This window comes from Bombus pascuorum, chromosome 1 (genome assembly GCF_905332965.1).
Source record: "Bombus pascuorum chromosome 1, iyBomPasc1.1, whole genome shotgun sequence".
Classification (NCBI taxonomy): domain Eukaryota; kingdom Metazoa; phylum Arthropoda; class Insecta; order Hymenoptera; family Apidae; genus Bombus; species Bombus pascuorum.
This window is the reverse complement of record NC_083488.1, coordinates 11,972,705-11,994,498: the sequence shown is the minus strand read 5'-3', so window position 1 is coordinate 11,994,498 and position 21,794 is coordinate 11,972,705. Positions and strand designations below refer to the sequence as shown.

Here is a 21,794-nt window from a genome sequence, read left to right as displayed (position 1 = left end):
TGGACGCCTAAAATAAATCATTACCTTGTCATCTTCTTCGAAACTAAATTAAAAAGAAAATAAGTAAAAATTAAGAAGTAACGATTTATGATTTTTATTTAAGTAATTGTAAATCATATATTGTATAATCTTAATATCAAAATAAGTAATTCTTTCATTGCCTCCTTCGAAATTTTTAAGAAAATAACTGGAAATTTTCGAACAAGATTTATATGATTCATAATTTTAAACTTTGATCAAACATTTCAATATTTTCTACTTCAACAGATAATAGATCTTATTATATTCGTCTAAAGATTCTCCGTTAGAAGATGTACTCAGCGACTAATACCAATTTTGTAGACCACGATCTCTTGGCCTATTAAGCAATCGCGTTGAACGAATATCTTACGATTGCTACAGCAAAGATCTTGAGAGACTCTCGAACGCCCTCGACGAAAATGTCAAGGCGAGGTGGAGCTCGGTAGATAATTTAATCTGGTGGGAAATACGAAGAAATCTCAAGGAGATTGATGATTGTCTAGTTCAGACAACATCCATAATTACATTCGAGGATATAATTAGAAATCGTAATATATTTAGAAAGAAAGAACACTAATGTATTTGTTGCGTGATTTTAGACAATTTTCTATTACAATTACGCAGCCACCTTGACCAACCATATCCTTTTTAATATTTATTATTTTTCTTTATCGGAAACGTATGTTTCTTCTTGCAGTCTCTTTAAGAGACACTATCGTTGAATTGTTTAAATCCTTCAATGGTGTCAATGTCCTTTGAATTATCGATAGTTTCAGTTTTATTGGTTTTAGTTTCTTTCGAAATGACAGTCGTATTACAGTCATTCAATTCACTCTCCGTGGTAGTTCCTACAATTTTCTGAGCCTCAAACTCGTACTTTTCGGTACTAGCGTAATCTTCCTCTATGCTTGATTTATGGTTAGGTGGGAGAGTGATGGTGTCTTCCGGGTTTTCCTTCTCACTTAATCTTGAAAAATCGTTTGTCTTTTGTAATCTTTTTACCTCGTCTTTGTTATCGAGAGAAGTTTCTTGATATCGTGTGGCAGCAAGATTAGATCCTTCATTATCCTGATCCATGAACTTTGATTGTTCTACAGCTAAATGTTTGGCTATCGTCTCTAAAGGTGACCATACTTTATCCACGAATTGTTGTCGATCTTCTGGTGCCATGGATTCCGATCTGTGAATAATATCGTACCTAAAACCAAAGGATAAAGCTTAAGTATTGTTTTTACAATGCTATTATAATAATTATACTTAAAAAAATATAGTGTAATAGTTAGAAATAGAATAATTTTCATTTAAATTTTTCAAAGAATGTTTTCAAACAATGCCTCTTTATTTTAATTAACTGTTATTTTTACATTATGGCATTAATAACTCTTATCCTTGTTGCCTGACAATATATCAACTGATATCACTTCGTTTCCGCAGTTAATAAAATACAATAATGCATATATTTCAGGAGGCAATCTTCCAAGGATGGTTGAAGAGAATTTACGACGAATAATTTTCGAATCGATCGTTTATACCTTGAATTTAATCGATGACATTTCACGTGGTTGTCTTTAACGAGTCGTCGAACAGTTTCGACAAAATTTTTTCACCTATCGACGTCGCACGTTCGGTGAAAGTTCTCCGCATGAATTTACCGATCTTCCCGACAATTCTACAGATAAATTCAACGTATAACGAAGCTACGATCGCCATTGTAACGATTCCACGATCCACCGGACGATATGGTTTACAGGGAAATCGTGTTTCGTCGATTGCGAATAAATCTAGGTGGATTCGCGAAAGCAATCCTCGAGTCTTATGTAATCGAAAGTAAGGAAGATCGTCTTCGATACAAGAACGTAGATACCGTGGGTGGAAAATTTGCACACAGAAATTTTTACGTAATCGCCGAGCCGGAAATGTGGAAATGTTATTTATGTTTCATTTTGAGCAAAATTGAATATAATTTATTTTGTACTTTAATGTGACTTCTTAAGAAAAATATCGTATTTCTGGCACGTCAATATATTTTCTATTTTGACTAGAATAAACTGTTTAAAAAAAAATGAATTTATAGTGTTTAATCTTGGTGCGGTCCTGAAGTTCCTATGTCCAAATCTTACTCTTGTTTGAGCAAAAGAAAGGACTTTTTATTTTTCAAAAAATACTTTAGTGTACATTTAAAACGGGAAATCACGCAAATAACATACAATAACGATTCTTCCATATTTTCCTCAAACTTAAGAAGTTTGTTAAAAATAAGAAACACGACTGGATCTAATATCATTCAAAGAACGCAACATGGTTATCAGCGTGTTTTATGTATTTTAAAATTTCACCTGCTCATCTTGCTTTTTTTCCTTGGATATAGATTCAAATGGAATATCATCTGCTGCCTTTCTTCTTCGTCGGTCATTGCCTGATTGTGAGTAGACATTCCCGTCAATGATTGCGGGAGTGGAGAATGAAACTTCGGCCCTCTGTTATATTGAATCGGTCTTCGCAGTTCGTAATCGTCCATAGGCACTTGTTTCGGCCTGTTTGTCTTTTTATTTTGCTCTGTAATGTCGGTGATGGGATAAATGTCCAACATAACACTGAACGGCTGCGGTTTCCGCTTCTTTCCATAATTACTCGGATAGGAAGCTGGATTTTCGTACATGGATTCAATCGAAGTCGGTTTATAATAATTAGATGGCCGTCCGTAAGCATCGTAGTTGTATCTGTGAAGACCTGTCGGTGAAAATCTGAAAAATTGAACTGATTTCATTTTTCCATATTTAAGAACATTTTTATTCCAGAGAGTTTGTTGCATTGTAATATTTTTTAAATGCAATATTTTCAGAAGTACCTATAACATTTTTTATTTACATGTAATAGTTTGTGCTAAAGAAATTATTGTAATATATTTCAATCGATGTCCAACTACGATAGTTAAATAATTTTATTATTAAATTTACGTTCAGCGAACATATTTTTCATTATGTACTATATGTAGTTGGAAAAATAGCTAGCTGAACGGTACAAAGGCAAACGACATACTCTACTTGCTCCTCCATCAAGCTGTAAGTGTGTAAATAATCAATAATCTCCAATATACCTGCCCTATATTAAAAATTCTGTCACTAGAATGGTTCTATCAACTTTATGTAGGGCAAATAAGCCTGCATTCTTTCCGCTTGCCAAGTTTCCAACCACCAATGATACGTAGATTCTTTTCCTACAGACCTGACATTGGACGTGGCCAATAAATTCACGTCCGCCGGATGTTTCGGTTTATACTGATAAAACGGATCTTCGTTTGGCGGATAAGGTTGACTCTCATCTTCTTCCGACTTATCGCTGTTGGACATCATCTCTCCTGTTCCAGGATACAAATCATATTTCTTTGGATTCACGTACACGCCAGTGAACTTGATGCCTCTATTTGATAAGTCAGCGTCGTTCGTCAGATATTTGATGATATCCTGAATATTTCTAGAAGCGTATGGATATCTGTACTGGGTTAGTTGAGGGTATCTTGGACGTTTAAAGGCAGTTGGTTGTGGTGTCTTCAATTCCCAATGAAAAGGAAGAGGTCGATTCTCCTCTGAACTTCCATCTTCTTCCAACTCCGGGTACTTGTGCCTATTTAAGTGTATTTAAAAATATTTTTCACACAGACACTTTTTTCCGCCAATTAGTTCTCAAGTTTCAATTCTAGAGATTTATGCCGAATGAAATAAAAAATTTGTAATATATAAATGAGATTGAAATTTTATTCATTAGTACTTACGATCCTACGTTGATGTACGTAATGCATATTAAGTAAGAGCAAAGTGAGTGATAATAGAGCTATGTTCGAGGGAAGAAGTGTTGCTGAAGAGTAGAAAGTGTTTCTTGGGGATTTACATACTGTAGGCTGTAATGTTGATTTATTGCCAGCTTGAGGCACAGGCAGGGAACACCGATATAATGAAACTGAGATAATCAGTTCATGTACATTTCCATCGAATACGAATCGTGTGTGTGTGTACGTTACAGAGGATGCTCATTAACTTTTAAACGAAGGAAAAAATGTGACGAATATAAATACTTGACGGACATTTAAAACCCAGTTACGGGTTTTGTAAGCGTTATGTAACAGCGTATTAAAATCTTCGACTTCGTTCCTGACGATCGAAGCGAAACTCTATGAAAATCAGTTCGTTTGTAACGTCTTTGATGACTTGAAAAATCATATCGAACATTTTCATTACATATTTATATCGTCAGGTCACAGAAAAAGCCACGATACAATCACTTATTTCAATAAAGAGCAACGTAGACGATATTTTACCTTTGTCTCACACGATAAACAATTGCATGATTGTCGAACAATTGTTTCCCTTCTGCCGACTCGTCCACCTTGTTCTCCACCGATTTCAGCACTCTTTTCCTTAGCTTGAAGTTATTCAGGTTCTGAGACTTAAATTCTGCGTCAGCTACTTTCTGATCGGTCGTTTCATCGTAAAGGAACAGATTCCCATCATTGTCTAAACGATCTTGAATGTAAATGGAACTGGTTCTATTCATTTCTGGCGGAACAGTCGAGTTAAACAATTTTTTCGTAAAGTTCGAAGGTTTCTTAAGAGCATTTTGCAAGATGTACATATGCTTTGTTTCCTGATTCAGTTTGCTGTTCACTGATGAAGCGGATGTGAAGTCATATAAAAATATTCCGACCTATAATAGGAGAAAGAATAAAATTTTCAAGATTAATTTGTACTAAATTTTAATTAATTCATCTTTCTCAACTTTTTCCAAACATATAAAGCATATTTTCGTAGTGTACTAAATAATATTTGATTTTATTTCGTGAAATTATATAACAATTATATAATAATTTTATATTTTTTCCAACATAAAAGGTATTGGAAAGTGTACTTCTCAATTCAAATCGAACTGGTATCCTGTTCGCAAGAAAAGACATTTCTTCACTAGATTTCGTTTATACATTAAACCTAAACGGGAACCATTCTCGCGAAGGCGTACGTTAATTCGTGTCAAAACACAGTTAACGCCCTATATGTGAAGCACGCAGAAATCTTCTTTGAGACGCTTGGTTCGCCATGCATGCGAATCTACTGCGGCGAGATCCACGGTGAAATTGTGATTTTTAACTCTGCTACTTGTACCTGTTGCATTAATCATGGGAGAAAACTCGCGAAGTGTAATTGTGCTTATTGTTCGCCACAATGGCGTCTCATTAAGGCGCCGAATGACAAAAACTTTACTTTTAACGAAACGTTTGTTATTGCAAAGTTAAACGCTTACTTTCTGTCAGATTGCTTTAATTTTACAATTAATCACATTTTGAATCAATTATAAAGAAATCGCGGATGTCTATGCAATTTCAAACTTGTATAAACATAACTAAAGAAATGAAACTAAATAGGAATTTGTTTTACCCATTAAATGTTCTAATAATTATTCTTTAGATTTTTGCATTTTTAATTTTAAACTTATGAATGCATAAACATTCATAATCTAATTATAAAATAAATTTCGAATTAAATAAAAACATGAAAATCAACTTTCTATTAAAACAATTAGAAAATCACGTTTCTTACGTCGCAATGAATTCAATTCCTGGTATGAATGCATTAAGTACTATTTATTGATAGTTTGTTACTCGTTAAAAAATCATCGTAAGTGTTACAGCTATGCAGACGGTAGCGTTCGAACGCGGTAGAACGTAATGCACTGTTAATGATCGATACGTAATGTTTCTCGATCACGCGGGCTGAGTCATTGAACTTACTCGATGTGGCAATAGGTACACGAAACGATTCCTTGTGAGATGAATTGCTTTTGTAAGAAGACCGCGTAAAAGACACCAATACTCTTTAAAGCAAATAACACGATATATAGGTGAGCAGTGTGCTACTGTTTGCATAGCGAGTATATGTAATGCTAATAGATTGTGTTATAATGTTTGAGTTTATATGATAACTCGTTCAATTGAGGATGCAACATTTTTTTGAAAAGAGGAAACAAAGAAAAATGATTGATGGTAAAAATGTAGAGACATTAATTCTTTCAGGAATAAATGTTATTTGGGCTGTGGAAAAGGTTCTTCTCTTCAATTATTAATAATCTTAAACATAATAATCTTAGCAATAAGACATTTCTTCTGTTGCTTTTGCAAAGGAAATCTAATATACTAAAAATGGGACTATATTGGGAGTATATTTATTTATTAAAAATATTATTTATTGATATTTATTTATTTATTAAAAATAAATATATTCATGGTTGTCAGTTAATAAAATTTCACATGTGAAATAGTTAAGAATATTTAAGGGTTGACGAGAGAACTAAGTATTGACAAGATTTTTATTAGTACTACGGTTGGATACTTACTAATACCACTGCCACTACCACCATAACTCCAATTACAAATTTCCTCGTAATAGAACTGTATCGACTTCTATAGTATCGATCACCGTGATCGGAATAAAGTCCAAGCTGAGACGTATTAATTACAGTTCTTCTTCCCGTTTCCAGCATCTTTTGATTATTCGCATAACATTTTCGAGGTGGATCGATCGATCTTTCGCACACTCAAGGAATTTTTTACTATATGATTACGATCTTTATCAATATAAAGTGGACATAATAAAAATATAAATAAAGCATACCAAGCAGATTTAAAAGAACATTAGTATTCCAATATCAACGATATAACAATCGAAATGGTAATTAAAATGGGCACGATCTTCAATCAAACAACCGAAATATTGTTTAAAAATTTCTAATAACAATTAGTTTTGCAAATCCTGTGTCGCAAGAACACGAGACGGTATTCTTTCGAAGTTTCATATACAACTAACGAGCACTCATTTCTCGCAACGGAGTTTTCACTGTTTGAATTCTATCATGAACGTAGAAAATTTCTTTGTTCGTGGGGGAGGCTTGTTATGGTAGTAGGAGATAGGTTATGGACTACTTACTACGCAAGGAGATTCGAGTCAAATATTATTGCACGATACTGCAAGAGAATGCCAATGTCACGGTGTCATGCTGGCTGGTTAAGCAAATCAACTATTATCGTCATTCCGTCATGGTTCACGCGGAAGGAAAGTCACTGTAATTACCGTTCCTTGTAACGGAAATTAGTATGATGTAAAATAACTCTTGATTGATTGCAACAGCAAACTATTTTCGATTTATAGTATTTGTTCAAGCGAGTCGCGTTATTCTGAATTCTCGAATGCATTTCATAATCATGAGTTAATATTCACGAGAGAAAAGGATGTCGTAGGCGAAAAGGTGATTCTCAAGACCCTCTGGCGAATCAGGTGTACCTCACTTTCGATCTTTCGAAAATGTTACATCGAAACGCTCAAGTAATATGACAGAAGTATTTATCATATGTCGCGACTGGTTTCAATCTTCTATATATTTTAATTTTGTGAAATGAAACACGATACGACAGCTATTTTTTTATACAAACTTTTTATTTCTTTTATAATATGCATGTGTCAGATGTACAAAGTTATGTGCATCCATTTTATCTTATATTCACTGTATTTTTCTTATACAAATGTAACACAGCATCATCAGCTTTTTAAATCAATTATTATCATTCCAATCATTTCATTGGAAACTACTTTACGACTTTGTTCGAAGCATTAGTTACACTTATAATAATTACCATTCTAGTTAAACGTATATGGTACAAGCTACTGGATATAATATATACAGCAAACCTGTCATATCGTTTTCACCCATTTTTCGATTACAGATTACTTATCATTTTCTATGGTGATCCATAAATAGCTTTGTATACTATACATTTGAAAATTACAAACAAAAAGGGCAAAAACATTGCCTATTCTCATCGAACGAAGGGTGGTAATTCCAGTGGATTCTCTGGTACATCGTAGAAATAACCAATAGGCCTCTTTGTGGTTGGTGGTAAAGTTGGTGGTGGAGCTGGTCTACCGGTTGGTGGCGCAGTATAGGTAGTCGATGTTGGCACGAGAGTGTAAATTGGAGTTGGTGGAGGCGGTGGAGTTACCGTAACACGTGGCGCGGTGGGAGAAGAGGGTGGGAGGTATGGCGGAGGTCGCGTACTTGGTATTGTTGGATAATACGGTGTACTAGATGTGGACAAGGTAGTAAATGGAGTTCTTTGTGTTGTTGGAAATGACCTTGGTGTTGTGTGGGCAGTGGTATATCTTGAAGTACTTTGATCGTCTGGAGGTAAGTACGAGCCGCCCTGCGTTGATGGTTTAGGGTAAGGCTGTGGAGTTGGAGGCTTTGGTGGTTGTGGAGGAGTTGGAGGTCTTGGCGGTTGTGGAGGAGTTGGAGGCCTCGGTGGTTGTGGAGGAGATGGAGGTAAATATGGTTGTGGAGGCCTAGGTGGTGGAGTTGGAGGTACATATGGTGGTGGAGTTGGTGGTCTTGGTGGTTGTGGTGGAGATGGAGGTACATATGGTGGTGGAGTTGGAGGTCTTGGTGGCTGTGGAGGAGATGGGGGTAAATATGGTGGTGGAGTTGGAGGCCTAGGTGGTGGAGTTGGAGGTACATATGGTGATGGAGTTGATGGTCTTGGTGGTTGTGGAGGAGATGGAGGTACATATGGTGGTGGAGTTGGAGGTCTTGGTGGCTGTGGAGGAGATGGAGGTAAATATGGTTGTGGGGTAGGAGGCCTAGGTGGTGGAGTTGGAGGTACATACGGTGGTGGGGTTGGTGGTCTTGGTGGTTGTGGAGGAGATGGAGGTACATATGGTGGGGGAGTTGGAGGTCTTGGAGGCTGTGGAGGAGATGGAGGTAAATATGGTTGTGGGGGCCTAGGTGGTGGAGTTGGGGGTACATATGGTGATGGAGTTGGTGGTCTTGGAGGTTGTGGAGGAGATGGAGGTACATACGGTGGTGGAGTTGGAGGTCTTGGTGGCTGTGGAGGAGATGGGGGTATATATGGTGGTGGAGTAGGGGGTCTAGGTGGCTGTGGAGGAGATGGGGGTACATATGGTGGTGGAGTTGGAGGTCTTGGTGGCTGTGGAGGAGATGGGGGTAAATATGGTTGTGGGGTTGGGGGTCTAGGTGGTGGAGTTGGAGGCACATATGGTGATGGAGTTGGTGGTCTTGGTGGTTGTGGAGGAGATGGAGGTACATATGGTGGTGGAGTTGGTGGCCTTGGTGGTTGTGGAGGAGATGGAGGTACATATGGTGGTGGAGTTGGTGGCCTTGGTGGTTGTGGAGGAGATGGAGGTACATATGGTGGTGGAGTTGGAGGCCTTGGTGGTTGTGGGGGAGATGGCGGAACATATGGTGTTGGAGGTCGAGGTGGTGGAGTTGGAGGCCTTGGTGGCTGTGGCGGAAGCGGTGGTCTTGGTGGAGGCGTAGGTGGTACGGGAGGCAGATAACCAGGTGCAGATGTAGCGGGTGGTCTTGGAGTTTGAGGCGGCCGTGTGGGTGAAGGAGGTCTTGGTGTTTGTGGCGGTTGTGGAGGGAAAGGTGGTCTTGGTGTTTGTGGTGGTTGTGGTGGGAAAGGTGGTGGAGTCCTTGGTGGTTGTGGAGGCGAAGGAGGTAAATACGGTGTTGGTGGTTTAGTTGGTGGTGTCACAGGTGGTCGTGGTGGAGAAGGTGGCCTTGGAGGCTGAGGAGGCTGCGGAGGTAAAGGAGGTCTTGGCGTTTGTGGTGGTTGCGGTGGAAAAGGTGGTGGCGGTGCTGGTGTTTTTGGAGGTTGTGGTGTCGGAGGCAAATAAGGTGTCGGTGGTCTAGGTGGTGGTGTTCTTGGTGGTTGTGTTGGAGGCCGTGATGTTGTAGGAGGTGGATATGTAAATGGGTGTGATGGTGTTTTGTAAGTGTAACCAGTTGTTGGTGGTTGAGGCGGTGGTGTTCTTGGTGGTTGTGTTGGAGGCCGTGATGTTGTAGGAGGTGGATACGTAAATGGGTGTGATGGTGTTTTATAAGTGTAACCAGTTGGTGGTGTTCTTGGTGTTTGTGGTGGAGATGGAGGCACATACGGTGGTGGCGTCGGTGGACGCGGTGGTTGCGGTGGAGATGGTGGCACATATGGCGGTGGTGTTGGAGGTCTTGGTGGAAGGGTTGGAGGTACATATGGTGGTGGAGTTGGAGGTCTTGGTGGTTGTGGAGGTAATGGAGGCCTTGGTGGTTGTGGTGGTGATGGAGGTACATATGGTGGTAAAGTTGGAGGTCGTGGTGGCTGCGGAGGAGATGGAGGCCTTGGTGTTTGTGGTGGGAAAGGTGGAGGTGGCGCTGGGGTTCTGGGTGGTTGAGGGCGTGAAGACGGTCGTTGAGGCGGCAGCGGAAGTGGATTTTCAGGTGTTGGATAATTATACCCTGGAGATGGTCCTATCGTTGGCCTTCTGTAAGAAAGTGTATTTATAAATGATGATTTTATTAAAAGTTGTATTGCAAATTATAGTTTCATCGGTCGAATAATGTTCTTTACAATTTTAAAGTAAAGTTCTTTACAATTTTCTAAATTCAAATTTCTACAAATGCTTACTGCGTTGGTAAAGTTGGCCGAGGTGAAAATCCTGGTGTTGTTGCAGGACGATCAGTCCTTGGTGGAACATATGATGTTGTCTGAGGTGGCGTATATGGCCTGCTAGGAGTTTCATAATAATATCCTGTAGTCTTTGATGGTGGACTTTTTGTTGGTCTGTGAGATAATTGTAGTATATACATTATGATTTAAATTTATATCAAAATTACGTCTAGAATAATCATGTTTTAAGATGAATTTTTGATCAATTCTTACTGTGATGGAGTTGGATAAGGATAAGATGGTGTGCGTGACGTTGTGAATTTTTGTGGTGTTGGATAGGTATATGGTGCCGTTGTTACAGGACGCAGTGTGCTTGATGATGCATGCGATGTTGGATATCCATGAGTCACTGCTGTCGGTGGTCTCGACGTTGGTCTGCAGAAAATTTGTATAACTGATTACTGTAGCCAAAATGTTAAAGCTACTTGTGTGTACATTTGTTCAAGTAATTATGTAAATGATCGTACAATGTTTTACACAAAATTTTGCAATCAATTCTTACCTCGGGGGTAGCGTGAATATTTCATTTGGTGGCTCATAGATATAGCCTCCATTGCTTGCTATCGCCCTTTTGCTCTTCTCACTCGATGCTTGCGCATGGTATGTGGAGAGCACTGCCACTATTGTGGCAATCCACAAGATTCGCTGAATCAGAAAATACATGTCATTATTATCTTTCATATAAATCAAACATCTCACACATAAATATACAATAATAATCTCAATTATTAACCTGAATGAATTCGAAATATATGTATTAGGTCATGGATCGTCACGCAATTGGCCATGATATATCAAAGATTGTCTTCGTGGGATTATCTCACGCCTTAACCAAGGACTTACATAACCTGTCTCGACTACGATACATCTTGTGTGATACACTAGTGATCGTGAAAGGTTCGTTCGTGTGAAATACAGCATTCAGTATGTCATTGATCATTATGTACTTAATCTCCAAAACCTATCATTTCGAAATTTTGATCAATGCCCTATTCAGGCTGAAGATGCTTTTTAATATTTTCTGTCTCTGAGTTTAACCAACCATCATACGATAAACTTCACACGTGTGCATTTAACTTCACTATTCCAATTCACGTCGCGACTTTTATCTTCCTTTTCTCGCTAATTAGTTTCATACTTAAAATAGCGTACGTTATTTATTAGCTGTTTTTAATAAAGTCAATATCCTACGCGAGGAGTATGCCCATTCGTCCTCCTGATTTTATATCGTTGAAAAGTGTTTATTGTCATATTTTGTATGTATGCATCTTTGCAATAAACTATTGAATGTTTCGAATTAATTCGATCGGATCGTAATAATGCTACCATCAGACGTAATTATCTTTTGTTGATTGAATAAGCATCATAAATCATGCAAAGCTGATGGAAGCTTCGTTGTCCAGAAATTTAAAACCGTCTTATCCGTTTACGACATCGTGAGCGCCGCTACGAATGATGGTTCTGGCTCGAAGAAACGTCCAGTGACCTTTAGGCGTATAATTTATATAGAAGGATCGCGCGGGCTATGGGGAGAGAATCTCTTTCGTCAGTATGTGAAAGGCTGCTGATGTATAAGTGGTGTCACGGCTAGATTTGCGGAACAACCGATACAGATCGCAAGGTTACCGTTTCTTGAGAAATTTTGAGGTCTCACGCTTTCGTTTCACTCTTCTCGGATACTGCTAATGAACTAGTCCTTGACTTCAGCAAGGATTTCAACAATATCCTTCGTAATTCCTAGAAGTACTATAATTTATGTAAAGAAACACGTTTGCCATTCATGATTATTTTTAAGTAATTAGAAGATCGGCTATAATTTTTGTTCGCGACATTTTGCATAGACAAACTTTCCTATGCAGTACTTTGGGAACGAAAGTTATATTTTCTTTTTAGTACAATTTCTGTACTTTTAGTACGATCAATCCTTGTCGGCGAGGTTGCGAAATCGAGCCTCCTTAACCTCTGGGGGTATTCGTGACTTAAGAAATTTCTTATACAACATTGTTGCTGTAGAAAAGAAGATAATATAGGTAGCATCTGGTGAAATATTTAATGTATATCGAGCCGCTTGTGTCAAGAGGTTTAACTTAAAGGACATAATGAATGATGTTTCATTATTATTATTTATTAAAATAGTACCATTCTAACCTTTTGATTTATAACGTTCCATTAATTTACATTATGCAACCTCCATAGCGTAGAAGTAATTATGTCGGGCTAGCGAGAAATTCTATGATTAATACTAGCAAAACTTTAAAAGATATTCAGGTGCAAGGATGAATAGTGCAAACAATTAGCCACATCTTAGCAGCCCCATCAACGTTTTATTTGCACCTAGGGAAAGTTGCAAACTGTACGTCTAGAACGTCTTCGGTTCTAATGAGAAACCAATATGACAACAGTTTCCTATGGGTCAGCAGTTCGCGCGGCTCGAGGTGCAAAATTGTGTCGTAATAGCTAGAACTGCTTACAGCTGCATTTGGTTACTTAGTTCACCTCATAAAAATATTACACTAAAACTTTTACAAATATATAGAAAACTTTATAGAAACTTTATAAAAAATTTGTATGAATACATTATGTACGTCATAGAAATATTTTTGAAATTCCATTAGCGTACGAATTGAAACACAACTACATAAGGGCCCAAATTCTTCCGTGAGTGATTGTGTGTCAATGGTACCCTTCAAATCTTTTGGATATCTAATACATATTTGCATTTTTAAGAAGATTCATAATTATTCATGAATGGTAAACGTTGAATAATAATATCTATGATATCATTCAAGAGGCAACATAAAATATCAGAAACATAATTTCGCTTTGAATTTTTTACGATTGAACATCCATTTATCGCATTATAACCGGATGATTTATCTTCGGTTGATTTGAATCGGACAGACGAGTTCCGTTCAATAGACGAACGGCTAGATCAACTATGATACGTGCAAAAATGACACCTTGCATAATAGCGAAGGCGCGGGTTGCATCTTTACCTGTACTAATAAAGTCTGAGCAACGCGTCTTCGAGAATATGGCTTTCTAATTATTCTGCTTCGTGCACTGCTAATGCGAGTGCTTATTAAACGAAGAAAGAAACATCGTGGCGTATCCATCGAGGTTTGTCGTAACTCGCGTGGCGAACAACGAAAATGGCAACCGGGTAGAAGGGAAATCATTTTCACGAGAGTAGAAAAGAAGACTAAGTAGAGTTATAAGCGGAACAGGTATAAATTGACTTTAATTAATGCGTGACGGATGCTCGTGGATGGTTTTCGTTCTAGTTTTGCGTGATACCTTATCGCGTTTTAATTATCCTACCATTAAAGAAAGAGATAATGGAAGTAATGATTCATAATATTTGAATTGTTTAGATATATAACAACTTAATCATTTAGAAGCTATACAATTTTTTTTATTGAAAGTAAAAACATTAAACAGTAGGAGGTTTAAGTTAGCAAAGTGATTATTTTAATGAGTAATGAAGTATCGTCTTACGTTGAAGAAAATTAATAGCAATTACATCAAGTCTTGTTATTATCGGTCCGTGTCACTGTACAATTAGAAAACGTCGATGTACATTACCTAAGTGCCTTATTTGACAAATAAATGAGTATACATAAATTGCCAACATTATGAAAACAGAAGGTTGCCAATTACTGCTTTAGACAGTTTTAATTTACCGCCAGGTTTACGGTAAAGATTAATAGGACATTTCTTACTGAGCAATATCTATAATCTCTTCCTTCGACCTCATACGCGCATACATTTTGCTCTTTGAAATTATATTTTTATTTAAAGAATACTCCACTTTTAGTTGTAGGTGCATTCTATCATTTATAATTTTATTCTCAAAGATATTCACCTATTAATCCCATATTCAACATCTACCACACAAACTTTCTTCTTATCCAGATTTCTCTAATATTATTATTATTATTGATACTTATTTAGATTTCAAAAATTCCTTCTTGATCCTTTCACGAAATAGCTAATATAAATGAAGCATAACTTCAAAAATGGGACATATGACTTAATCTTACAGTCTACTAGGTTTCAACGTTCTCGGAAAAGTTTGAACAATCCAGCAGCCTTTCGAAAGTAAAAGAAGTAACGAAAGAATAAAGTCGATTCATAATCATCCTCATTGTCTTCGTGATCGTACAAACCACCACTTTAGGCTACTACGTGACGAATTTCTCTCGTGGCTCGTGCCGATGAATTAAACAGGGCAGACCGCTGTCACGCGTCACGATGCGCGAAAAGAAGTACGTCTCCGGAGAAAGTACGGTGCGCCACAGTTCGCTCGTATCTCCCCACCCATGTAACAATGCGTGCAACCATCGCAAAATCAAGGAGGAATGCAGCGAAAAAAATTGGAGGACGATGACACGACGAAAGGTTCGCGTACTTTTACTAATTACCATAACAAAGATCGGCTTTGTTCTATTGGGACGAGAAAAAAATCGCCGGTGTTCTACTGCTCGCTGCGATAGCGTTTATACGAGGATGCAAATGACATTCAGCGACAAGCGGTTTTATCATACGATCCTGTCGAGGAAAATGAGTAAGAACATTTCCTTTCAACTCTTGAGACAATGTAACGTTTCTTCAATACAAATGAACGTTTTTATAACCGAATGTTTTTTTTGAAAATTCATGACTTTTCATCCTTTATACGTAGTATATAGCTTGTACAAAACTTTTTGGTGCAGTGTTTCGTTTGATAATTACAGGAAAAAACACGATAAGTACATTCTTGTCAATTTTTCTTATTTTAATGTTACTATATCTTAAAAAAAGGAAATATTTTAATATAAAAGACTAAAAAAATTGTTGTATCAGTTATATAGTTGACATGGTTTAATAATAACTGAAGGTATGATTATTAACAAACGACATTTTGATATTGTAACAATATTTTAATAACGAATAATATATCTAAAGTTATGAAAAAAATGGATAAACATACGCTTAAATATATAATAAATAAAAGGACAATTTTCGTAACATGGGATTGATTATATAAAAAAAACGTAGTGAATATTTAAAACCTACTCCTCTATAAAAAATGGAAGAAGCTAGTTTATCTTGTCTTTCCTTCCTAGTCTTCATGTAGAATAAATATTAGATATCGTCAATAAATCTTATTAATGTACATTATCTTCGTTTGATTATAAATTTAACTCATGGATAAATTCACAAAACATTTAATAAGTAAGCATAGCGTGTCGTCTGTATAAATATTGTCTCGTTCACCATAGACGATATCGTTGTTCTAACGTTCAGTGACGCAACTCAAGGAATCGGAGTATGTTATGTCCCACGAGTCACGAATTACCGAACAGAGAGCTACCTGTGAATCCTTTTTGAGAAAAGGTTGAAGGTTACAGGAAAAAGTGTTATAACTATTACGTAAACAAAGTTATAACTCGGCCGCTGGATCTCGTCTGGAACGATATACAAAAAAGGAACAGAAATTGCGATCGGGCCAGATGAGAAGAAAAAAATAAAAACAGAAAGAAAAAGTAGAAGGAAGAACCGGCAATTATTTATCGTTCTTATGTGAAAGAGCATGGATCATCGTGAAATTTATTGGTCAATTTGGTCCAGCCATGGCCGATCGTTACGCAATCGAAATGCCATAGCGACGATCTCATGTTCGATCGGCCGACACAAAAATGATTATTCACGATCCTCCGAATCTTCTGGATGATTCTCATTTGGTTATGTCGTCGATACAAAATTATTTCCAAATTATTACCAAATCTATTACGTAAAAATTGCTTAGAGATACAAAGGTCCTCGTTTAACTGATATTTTCTCAAGATATCGAAAATGAAGTCATTAAAAAAGAGTGTTGCTAAAGAAACTGTCAATCGAAGCTAGTTAAAAAGTTCCTTGCGATTAAATTACACTTGAAGAGCTAATTAATTGTGTTGATGTGGAGAATTAGATACAAAGCTATGTATATTTGAAGTGACGTTTACTTCGATTTATACATTTGTTACATGTTTTACATTCCCGTTGCAAAATTGTAAGAGTTGTTACGCGACATTTCGTTATGTAGTAATTCTCGAAGGATATATAATCTGACATTATTAACACAGCGCTAACATTCATTCTTTAACGTGGCAGTAACCACTAGTCGCGACAGTTACAACAAAAATTGACGCTCCTCCGGCGATGAATGTACTCTTTCCTATCGAATTTAACACCTGTTAATTTATCGCTCGAACTTTCCAATCATAAAAGTTGCAATAAACTTGCAATAAGATGACATAACCGGGAGAAGAAACGAGTTTTATTAATTAAAGCGAATACAAGATTAATTATCGTGACAAATTCATAATTCTTTAATTTTTTTATTTAAATATTTGGGACGGTAAATGTTGTAAGTGTACCAAAAATAAAAATGTTTTTTCTTTTATTGGAAAAAATATAAATTATCTACCAACTAAATTGTGATTGAAGAAAATGGAAGCCAGACAGAATTTTTATCATTTATTTTCCTGAATCTGTGAAATTGGCAAACATTGAAAGCCCATAACGTTCAAGCGATAAATGGCGTAAGTGTCAAAATTAACAGAAATGAATTTTTTTTTTCACTGTATATCTCTACTTGTAAGCACTTATACCGTTTACTGTTTCAATTCCACGATCTACTCAGCGTTGAGATTACGTTATAAGGTGTGTTATAAAATATGGCCTGCCATTGTCATACAATATGTATAAAATTTTGCTAAATTACCATAACATTTCTTGTCGAATTAATGTCCAACGTCTCGGATAATGATAATGCCCAATACCAATGACTTCATAGTTCACACTAAATCTGGCGTGTAACGCAATCATCGGATCTTGCCGAGCAAAATCCAACACCCACCCACGTGATGTCTCTAATTGAAATCTTTCAGATGATGCTTGAAGAAAAGAACGCGCGGAATTCAGACGCTAGACGCTCATCCTTCTCATCAAGGCTGTATTACGGCATACAGAGGGAGTACGGACAGGTGGATATATGAAGGCACTAAACTTCAAACACGAGAACATCATCAGGGCACAAAGGAGCGGGGCGGTGGTTCAACAGCAGTCGTTTGAGAATATGAAAGTTGTTTGCGGTAGATGTCAATCGCCCCATTTGAGACCAACTATCATTCATCTTCGTTTTGTGGTTTCTCTGCTGCTATTTGCTATACTTTTTGACATTGGTCAGTGGTCACGTTGATCGACAGTCGATCTTGTTCTCATCATAAAAACTGTGGTAAACTTTAAACTTCGATTGATAAATATATAATAGCTCAGCCGCAAAATTATACGAAATATTCTAAAATTTCATTAGCACTGCAATCAGGTGTTACTACCTGATGTGTTGAAACATATCTGGAAATGTACTGACAGAGTAATTACAGGATGTAGTTTTCTGATTGTTTTCATATTTGACCAATATAAAAGACGTGTTTCTTGTTACAGTGTTAATAAAATTTCAAAATGTTATATATGTATAACATGTACTATATATACATAAAAGTTTTGTTCGCTAAATGCTCAAATACTTTCGTGAACTATTGTAATCTGTTGAATGGTACTGTCTTGGATTAGTTAGTTTGATTGCATATTGTACAGGGTACCATCGGTTGTAAGTTGCACTAAACTTGCGATATTCAAAGGAATTGAAACTCAGGCAAGAACTTGCGGAAACAGGGACTGGAAACTTCTGTAGGCGTGGGAGCGGAAAATGCAACCACGATTCACTACGCAAGAGTCACCAGATAAGAAATACAAACAGTTGAAACGGACAATGAGTGCAAAAAAATTGTTCCCTGGGAGCAAATGTCAGTTCTATGAAAGATCACCTGATTATCGCTTCTAGCGAGGCATTGTTCGTCATTGGTTATAAATGTCAGCTTCGACAGATTAGTCGTCGATGATAAATCTCTTGATAAATCGTGATCATGGTCGAGTAGTAGCATGGAAAAAGGAATTCTGTCAAACGGCAGCATAATGAAAGATGCTAATTCGAAGGAATCGAAGTCTTCTGATAGACTAAATCACGTTCGCGTCTCACGTCTCAAAGGCAAGTCACATAATCAATTCATCATTTTAACGTCACAGAACGAAGCAAACGATTGGCAAACGATGAATTAATCAATTTTCGTAATTGTTCGTAATTCTTGTGGCAATCATGGTGACTTTTGCGTCATACTGACGATGCAGATCTTGGAAAAATCATTTGTCGAATAAGTTCATAACTCTCACGAAACTGTGACCGAAGTACGAACACTTTGGTAACTCAGTGAATGTTAAGTCAGTAAACTGCGGATGTTTATGCAAATTCGTACTTTTATGAATTCAGCCGCAGGAATGTAATCTAAGAAGAGATTCGTTTCACCCATTAAAGATCGTAACGAGTATTATCTTTCGGATATCTCATCTATCTTTGTATATCGTGTGCACTCTGCGCATGATTTAAATTTCCTATAAGTACAAAAATATGTAACATTTATTAATGACTTCTTATTCTACGTAACAAAATACAAATCTAGAACTTTTTATCGCATTCAGAAGCGTTACGCACTTCTTTAGTTTATTATCCTATTAAACGATACCACGAATATTATGCGATAGGTTACGACCAATTTTACGTTTGTTACTGTATGCTACTGTTTACCAAACACGTTTTCGTAAGGTAGTATATTTTTATTATCACTCATAACGCAATTTAAGTTAAGTTACGGCTGAAAGTTCTGATACAGCTGATACTTCTTAAGTTCGTAAAGACTTTCAAAAGGAAAATTGTGAAATCAATCATGACTGTATAACGTTATGAAACGAGTTGCAACCTGGTCAAACTATCTTTTTTGTCGTTTACTACGTATTCAAAAATTTTTTCACGGAATTATTCTGTATAGCTTAATGAAGTTGTTCGAATGATTAATAAATGACGATAGGTTAGAGTTCCACGGCCTTGTTGCATTCGTGAAAAAATATCGAAGGAAATCACGTTTCTACGTGAGGATGGCATTAATTAGGAAAATCTGCGGCTTCATAATAGGCGAAAGATTGATACATGTTGGTTTTCTGCCCCGACTGACGCCGATAAGTAAGTTTTACTAACCAACGCGTCATACCGACGCATCACTGAGCTAGAAACCTGTACAGGTAGCAATCAGTCTTTCAGTCGATGAGCGAATTTCAATTGTGTGATTCAACCAGGTATTCCTCGAGATAATTAATTTTTAAATCAATGACGCGGGTAATAGTGTAATGTTCACGGCGATTTCACGCTTCTCACTCTTTGATCGATGTATTCAACTGTTCGCTTTTTTTAATCGAGTAAAAAGCTTCAAATACGTTGAACGTGTTAAAATATAATTAAAAGATCAATCTTTTATCTATTGAAGTTCTTGAGTAACTGTTACATCCGTATCTTAAAGAGACGCATATACATACGGTCACCAGTGAGAGACCATAATTTAATATCGAATTGAAGAAGAAACCATAAAAGAAATTACGTCATCGATGCGATGAAGTTTCTAATGACGTACGAATATTTTGATGGCACGGTATCTTTTTTTTAACGACAGAATTACACTGTTGACCTTTCGCGGCTAAAAATTTCTATATTACGTGACCGGAGAACTTCCTTTACCTAAACGCATAGTAAATAAGAGATACGTATATGGGTATTATAATACAATCGATTTGAATATTATAATTGGAGAAAATTATAATTCGAACAGGTCGTATAATTTGCGTGGCAGAAATATCTTTCTTCTGAATTTTCGTCGAAGACATTTTTCTCATTATAAGAATTAATTTTCAAATACTCAGACTCAAACAATTTGTCACGAAAAGTATAAAAATATAACAAAATAGAGTTACATTTTTCTAATTAAAATTTTACAGAAATTTTATTCGCTATAACATTATTTTACTCGCAAACGTATCGCAATCACAAATTCCATTTACTTCAAGAAACTTCATCTTACTTAAGATTCTTGTGACACGTCGTAACCTCATTCTTTCGAAAACGATTTTTCTCCGTGCTCGGGGCTACGACGCTATCGATGATGTTCAATGTTTGAGATTAACGGTTGGGAAACAGAGGCTCCAGAAAGGTGGATTTCAAGTTAAGGAACAATGATAACCTTTGATATTTCGCGCGCTAACAGCTGGCTGATGCTTGTATCTCGGTATTAATTCTTGCGAGGCTGTGGATGCGGCCGTACATGTAAATACCAATCGCTAAGCTCACCAGTGGAAACGATGTTTTGCAGAAACGAAAGTAAAGTCGCGGCACAACTCGAAAATTCCACAATGAAAATGTTTTTCGGGACGTAAGGGCACAATGGGCCCTTTACACGTTGAATAAAAACGCAAAGCGATATTCTCTAAGAAAGAATTGCCTCATCGAGAAGAGCAATGACTTTTTGGGTTCCAAGAACAGCTTGGACTGAGGAGAAATCTTTAGGCGGAATGTTCTATGGAGCAACGATAATTCGTTGTTACATACGAAGAATACGTAGAATTTCAAAACAACTATATCTCCATAAGGAATTCAATAAAAATTCGATCACAACGGAATAACCTTAATTCTGTAAATTTTTCAAAACTATTCTCCGGAACACAACTAGTATCGAAGCAAACACACGACGATTTTCTATTTCACCCTTCGTTCTCAACGAGAACGCACCAACAACAATTATCGTGAAATCAACAGAAAAAACACTTTCACCACAGATACTATATATATTTTTCAAATATGTATTAATTTTCCAATCGTTCCACACAATCCTACGCGATCTATCGTGTCCACCGTATCGTAATGACGTCTCGTTCCCTCTCGTTCACCCTGAACCCGTCTCGCATCCGTAATCAACCCCCACGTTTGTGTCACTTAGTCCGATGCCGCACTTTACTTACCATCTTTCGTGGTCGCGATCTTATATTTTTTGGCCTTTCTGAACCAAAAAACTGGTCACCGTGCGCAATGGGACACTCAACACGGACACATGTCTCGCGGGTGCGCTTGGTGGTCCCGAGAGAGGTGACTTCTTCGTCTCGAGGAACGTGGAGAGCATTTATAGGATTCACCCGATTGGCTGGTGGGGGTAAAACGTTCGGTCCATGCGATTATTGCGAACCGACGTCCACAGGAGGATGCTGTAACTCTTCGTCTTGTTCGTGAGACGAGGTGAATAGAGTGGAAAGAGAAAGAAAGACCAAC

At 37.1% G+C, this 21,794-nt stretch overlaps 2 protein-coding genes and 1 long non-coding RNA gene across 3 annotated transcripts; 1 reads left to right on the top strand and 2 right to left on the bottom strand.

Moving 5' to 3' along the window:
- Positions 1 to 723: 723 nt before the first annotated feature.
- On the bottom strand, positions 724 to 6,549 carry LOC132906028 (uncharacterized). The gene is made up of 5 exons (XM_060957866.1): positions 6,403 to 6,549; positions 4,337 to 4,722; positions 3,247 to 3,645; positions 2,358 to 2,765; positions 724 to 1,219 (listed from the first exon to the last, which is right to left on the bottom strand). The coding sequence occupies exons 1-5, from the start codon at positions 6,547 to 6,549 to the stop codon at positions 724 to 726; spliced, it is 1,836 nt and encodes a 611-aa protein (XP_060813849.1).
- A 948-nt stretch (positions 6,550 to 7,497) lies between these two features.
- LOC132914671 (basic proline-rich protein) lies at positions 7,498 to 21,699 on the bottom strand. The gene is made up of 9 exons (XM_060973983.1): positions 21,491 to 21,699; positions 11,067 to 11,209; positions 10,778 to 10,939; positions 10,523 to 10,678; positions 10,234 to 10,379; positions 10,106 to 10,128; positions 9,148 to 9,310; positions 8,422 to 9,045; positions 7,498 to 8,382 (listed from the first exon to the last, which is right to left on the bottom strand). Exons 1-9 carry the CDS (start codon positions 21,491 to 21,493, stop codon positions 7,880 to 7,882), a joined length of 1,923 nt encoding a protein of 640 aa, XP_060829966.1. The 5' UTR covers positions 21,494 to 21,699; the 3' UTR covers positions 7,498 to 7,879.
- Positions 9,493 to 9,745, top strand: LOC132904810 (uncharacterized). Its single transcript, XR_009657665.1, has 3 exons — positions 9,493 to 9,540; positions 9,601 to 9,633; positions 9,673 to 9,745. It is a non-coding gene; the product is annotated as an uncharacterized LOC132904810 (long non-coding RNA).
- Positions 21,700 to 21,794: the final 95 nt, after the last annotated feature.

Excerpts from the sequence above, each read along its gene's own strand:
- LOC132906028 (XM_060957866.1), bottom strand. The coding sequence starts at position 6,549 with ATGCTGGAAACGGGAAGAAGAACTGTAATTAATACGTCTCAGCTTGGA. Across the intron at positions 4,723-6,402 it reads TGGTAGTGGCAGTGGTATTA|GTCGGAATATTTTTATATGA; the intron begins GTAAGTATCCAA and ends CTCCTATTATAG. Across the intron at positions 3,646-4,336 it reads GTTTATCGTGTGAGACAAAG|GCACAAGTACCCGGAGTTGG; the intron begins GTAAAATATCGT and ends ACACTTAAATAG.
- LOC132914671 (XM_060973983.1), bottom strand. Across the intron at positions 10,380-10,522 it reads CGGCCAACTTTACCAACGCA|AAGGCCAACGATAGGACCAT; the intron begins GTAAGCATTTGT and ends ACTTTCTTACAG. Across the intron at positions 9,046-9,147 it reads ACCATATGTACCTCCATCTC|AGCCACCAAGACCTCCAACT; the intron begins CTCCACAACCAC and ends CATCTCCTCCAC.